The 4,863-nt window shown below is 47.4% G+C and overlaps 1 protein-coding gene across 1 annotated transcript in view; it reads left to right on the top strand.

Moving 5' to 3' along the window:
- Window positions 1-386: 386 nt before the first annotated feature.
- ndor1 (NADPH dependent diflavin oxidoreductase 1) overlaps window positions 387-4,863 on the top strand; it is a gene marked incomplete at its 5' end in the record, with an annotated part of 6,104 nt that continues 1,627 nt past the window's right edge. The window contains 13 exon segments of the mRNA XM_014029214.1: window positions 387-526; window positions 672-749; window positions 899-996; window positions 1,135-1,233; window positions 1,320-1,421; window positions 2,211-2,411; window positions 2,497-2,624; window positions 2,697-2,908; window positions 2,990-3,097; window positions 3,164-3,278; window positions 3,355-3,501; window positions 3,820-3,938; window positions 4,030-4,124. Coding sequence (XP_013884668.1) covers window positions 387-526; window positions 672-749; window positions 899-996; window positions 1,135-1,233; window positions 1,320-1,421; window positions 2,211-2,411; window positions 2,497-2,624; window positions 2,697-2,908; window positions 2,990-3,097; window positions 3,164-3,278; window positions 3,355-3,501; window positions 3,820-3,938; window positions 4,030-4,124 — 1,642 coding nt within the window.

The raw sequence follows: 4,863 nt of genomic DNA, 5'->3' as shown, positions 1-4,863 counted from the left end.
CTGTCCCTGTTGTTAGCAGCTGGTTGTTAGCAGCTAGGTTGTTAGCAGCTAGGTTGTTAGCAGCTGGTTGTTAGCAGCTGGTTGTTAGCAGCTGGTTGTTAGCAGCTAGGTTGTTAGCAGCTTGGTTGTTAGCAGCTGGTTGTTAGCAGCTGGTTGTTAGCAGCTGGTTGTTAGCAGCTAGCCACAGGACCCAGTGTCAATGAGAAAGTTTCAATTAAAAATTATTCCACTGTTATAATAACTGTAGTAATAGTTTTATGTATAAAAGTGTAGAATTATGACGTAATATTTATATAACAGTAAAATAAGAGGTTTAATTTCAGAAACAGTTAAACTACATCTTCAGTGTTTAAATCCAGAAGTCTGTATTTTGTGGTTCTGTTCAGTCAGGATGGTCGGTCCGGACCTGCTGGTTCTGTATGGGAGTCAGACCGGTACCGCCCAGGACACGGCCCACAGGCTGGCCCGGCAGGCTCAGAGGAGGCGGCTGAAGGTCCGGGTCATGTCCCTGGACAGCTACAATGTGGTGAGGCTGGGTTCTCAGAACCAGGATCCATCATCAGACCCGATAGGTCCACAAGTCCAGACCAACAAAAACCTGACCCCCTAAGATCCAGACTGTCCTGGTTCTGGATCAGCAGAGGTCCGGACTCATTGTTGTGTTTCTTCAGGTGGACCTGATCTCAGAGACTCTGGTGGTGTTTGTTTGCTCCACGACAGGAGAAGGAGAACCTCCTGACAACATGAAGGTACTGTCTGACTGCAGGATTATAATCTGAAATTATAATCTGAAATAATAATCTGAAACAATAATCTGAATTAATAATCTGGAAGTACCAATCTGAAATAATAATCTGAGATTATAATCTGACCCGGTCGGGTTCTGTTTCCTCTGCAGAACTTCTGGAGGTTTCTCTTCAGGAAGTCTTTACCTGCCGGCTCTCTGAGCCGTCTGGACTGTGCGGTCCTGGGTCTGGGGGACTCCTCGTACCCAAAGTGAGTCCTGCAGGTCCAACATGAGTCGGACTTGGTTCTGATTTTATTTCATGATTGTTCTTCGTTTGGTTTGGTTCTGATCCGTTCGGACCTGCAGAACCTTCACTTGTGTCAGAATCTTTCTTCTGTTTGTTTCAGGTTTAATTTTGTTGCCAAGAAGCTCCAGAAGCGCCTCCTGCAGCTGGGGGTCCACATGCTGGTCCCTGTGGGTCTGGCAGACGATCAGCACGATCTGGGGTCAGAACCAGAACCAGAACCAGAACCCCTCCGTCTTGTTTTCAAACCTTCAGCTGATGTTAAAGCTCGTTTGTTTGTTACAACAGACCGGACGCCGTCATCGACCCGTGGTTCTCCTCGTTCTGGGACCAGGTCTTGGTTCTGAACCCGTCTCTGGCAGAACTGGACCCTGTGAGGGACGACGAGCCGTGAGTCCAACTCAGWCTGAGTCCTGCTGTTCGTGAGAAACAGAAAACTTCTCTGTTTGTTTATAAATGTTACCTGTTTGTAAACATTTGTTTTGTTTGTAAACATTGTTTGTTTGTTTGTAAACATTGATCGGATGCTTTTAAACTGTTTGTTTCTAAACATCGATTGTTTTTAAACGATTGTTTTTTTGAACATTGTTTGTTTGTTTGTTTGTTTAAACATTGATTGTTTTTGTTTGTTTTTAAACATTGATTGTTTGTTTTGTTTGTTTTGTAAACACTGGTTGTTTGTTTGTTTGTTTGTTTTGTAAACACTGGTTGTTTGTTTGTTTGTTTGTTTTGTAAACACTGGTTGTTTGTTTTTGTTTTGTAAACACTGGTTGTTTGTTTGTTTGTTTTGTAAACACTGGTTGTTTGTTTNTTTGTTTGTTTGTTTTGTAAACACTGGTTGTTTGTTTGTTTGTTTTGTAAACACTGGTTGTTTGTTTTTGTTTGTTTTGTAAACACTGGTTGTTTGTTTTGTAAACGCTGATTGTTTGTTTTGTAAACACTGGTTATTTGTTTTTGTTTATTTGTTTTGTAAACACTGGTTGTTTGTTTTTGTTTATTTGTTTTGTAAACACTGGTTGTTTGTTTTTGTTTGTTTTGTAAACGCTGATTGTTTGTTTGTTTTAAACATTGATTGTTTATTTTTGTTTGTTTGTTTTGTAAACACTGGTTGTTTGCTTTGTAAACACTGGTTGTTTGTTTTTGTTTGTTTGTTTTGTAAACACTGGTTGTTTGTTTCAGACTCCCCCCGTCGTTCTCCTTCCACTTCCTGGATGATAAACCGGAGCCAGACTCGGGTCTGAGGATCCACCCGGTCCAAACGGTCCCGTCTCAGTCCTGTCCCTTTCCTGCCAGGATGGTGTCCAACAGGAGGGTAACGGACCCGACCCACTTCCAGGACGTCCGGCTCATAGAGTTTGACATCTCCGGGTCCAGAATCGAGTACGGAACCATCGTCTCATCCCGGCTCTGATCCGATCCGGACCCGGTTCTTGGGTTTGAGCCGTCTTCTCTCGATGTTCTGCAGGTTCTCAGCCGGAGACGTGGTTCTGATCCGACCGTGTAACGCAGAAGAAGACGTGGAGCGGTTCTGTCAGCTGCTCCGGTTGGACCCGGACTCCAGCTTCACTCTCAGCCCCACAGGGACCTGGGCAGGTGTGTGTGTGTTGTGAGCGGACTGAACCGGTTCTGTTGGTCCAGGTTTCAGGTGTGTGTTGTCCTCCTCAGTACCGGCGGGTCTCCCTCAGCCGTGCTCGCTGCGCCTCCTGCTGCGGCGCCACCTGGACCTGAGCTCGGTGCCGCGCCGCTCCTTCTTCCAGCAGCTGGCCTGTTTCTCCTCCCACCAGCTGGAGCGGGACAAGCTCTGGGAGTTCTGCTCGGCGTCGGGTCAGGACCAGCTGCACGCCTACTGCACCCGCCCCCGCCGCACCGCGCTGGAGGTGAGCCCCGGTCCTGACCCGGTTTGAGCCAGGCTGAGGGTCCGGTTCTGGTCCAGTCAGCTGGTTTCCTTCTTGTTTCAGGTTCTGGCAGATTTCCCTCACACCACAGCTGAGATCAAAGTGGACTACCTCCTGGACCTGTTCCCTGAGATCCAGGCCCGGTCCTTCTCCATCGCCTCGTCTCTGAAGGTTCTGGACCCTGCAGCAGAACCTCAGAACCCAGTCCAGAGTAATAACAGGAGTCTCTGTGCTCAGGCTCATCCGGACCGGCTCCAGATCCTCGTGGCTGTGGTCCAGTACAGGACCAAGCTGCACAGACCCAGGCGGGGTCTCTGCTCCTCCTGGTTGGCCTCTCTGGACCCCCAACAAGGTCCTCCTGGACTCAAACCCACAACCAGTTTACAGGTTCTCTGTCCTCAGTCTGAACCCTGTCCTGTCTCCTGCAGGGGAGGTCTCGGTCCCCCTGTGGGTCAAGAAGGGGAGTCTCCGCTTCCCCACAGACCCAGACACCCCCGTGGTCCTGGTGGGACCAGGAACTGGAGTGGCCCCCTTCAGGTCCCTGTTACAGGAGAGACTGATGGAGGGAAAGACTGGTGAGTCTTTGTGGTCCAGACCAGGTCCTGCAGTCCGGACCAGGTCCTGCAGTCCAGACCAGGTCCTGCTGTCCAGACCAGTTCCTGTGGCCCAGACCAGGTCCTGTGGTCCAGACCAGGTCCTGTAGTCCAGACCAGTTCCTGTAGTCCAGACCAGTTCCTGTAGTCCAGACCAGGTCCTGTGGTCCAGACCAGGTCCTGTAGTCCAGACCAGGTCCTGTGGTCCAGACCAGGTCCTGTAGTCCAGACCAGGTCCTGTGGTCCAGACCAGGTCCTGTAGTCCAGACCAGGTCCTGTAGTCCTCTCTCTGCTCCTCAGGTAATGTTCTGTTCTTCGGCTGTCGCTCTGAGTCCAAAGACTTCTTCTTCTCCTCTGAGTGGGAGGACATGATGAAGGCTGGACATCTGCTCCTCTTCACTGCCTTCTCCAGAGACCAGGTGAGACAGGTGTGGGTCTGTGGGAGGACAGGTGAGACAGGTGTGGTCTGTGGGCGGAGCCTCACAGCTCAGCTGAATTGTGTTTGTTCAGGAGGAGAAGGTTTACGTTCAGCACCGGGTGAAGGAGAACTCTGCGCTCCTCTGGGACCTGATCACCAAGAAGAAGGCCTGGTTCTACATCGCAGGGTCAGTCCTCAGTCCTCACACCTGAGACTCAGGTTCAGGTCTTGATTCATCAGCAGGTACAGATCCCCACCTGATACAGCTGCTTTATTAACAGAGCAGCAGGTCTGTCAGCTGGGCTTTAACATCAAACAAACAAATGTTAAACTTGTAAATACTTTTATGGCAAGTCATTTTAGCATAAAATCAGATTCACTTCACATTATGTTTATCAGTGTTACACAACCTCGTTGTTGTTTATTGATGTTTGTTTATCAGTGTTAAAACAACCTTGTTGTTGTTTATCGGTGTTGAAACAACCTTGTTGTTGTTTATTGATGTTTGTTTATCAGTGTTAAAACAACCTTGTTGTTGTTTATCGGTGTTGAAACAACCTTGTTGTTGTTTATCAGTGTTGAAACAACCTTGTTGTTGTTTATTGATGTTTGTTTATCAGTGTTAAAACAACCTTGTTGTTGTTTATCGGTGTTGAAACAACCTTGTTGTTGTTTATCAGTGTTGAAACAACCTTGTTGTTGTTTATCAGTGTTGAAACAACCTTGTTGTTGTTTATCAGTGTTGAAACAACCTTGTTGTTGTTTATCAGTGTAAAAACAACCTCGTTGTTGTTTATCGATGTTTGTTTATCAGTGTTAAAACAACCTCGTTTGTTTATCAGTGTTGAAACGACCTCATTGTTTGTTTATCAGTGTTGAAACGACCTCATTGTTTGTTTATCAGTGTTGAAACGACCTCATTGTTT

This window comes from Austrofundulus limnaeus, unplaced genomic scaffold (genome assembly GCF_001266775.1).
Source record: "Austrofundulus limnaeus strain Quisiro unplaced genomic scaffold, Austrofundulus_limnaeus-1.0 Scaffold869, whole genome shotgun sequence".
Lineage (NCBI taxonomy): Eukaryota > Metazoa > Chordata > Actinopteri > Cyprinodontiformes > Rivulidae > Austrofundulus > Austrofundulus limnaeus.
The sequence above is the reverse complement of the archived record's forward strand: the minus strand, read 5'-3'. Positions and strand labels throughout refer to the sequence as shown.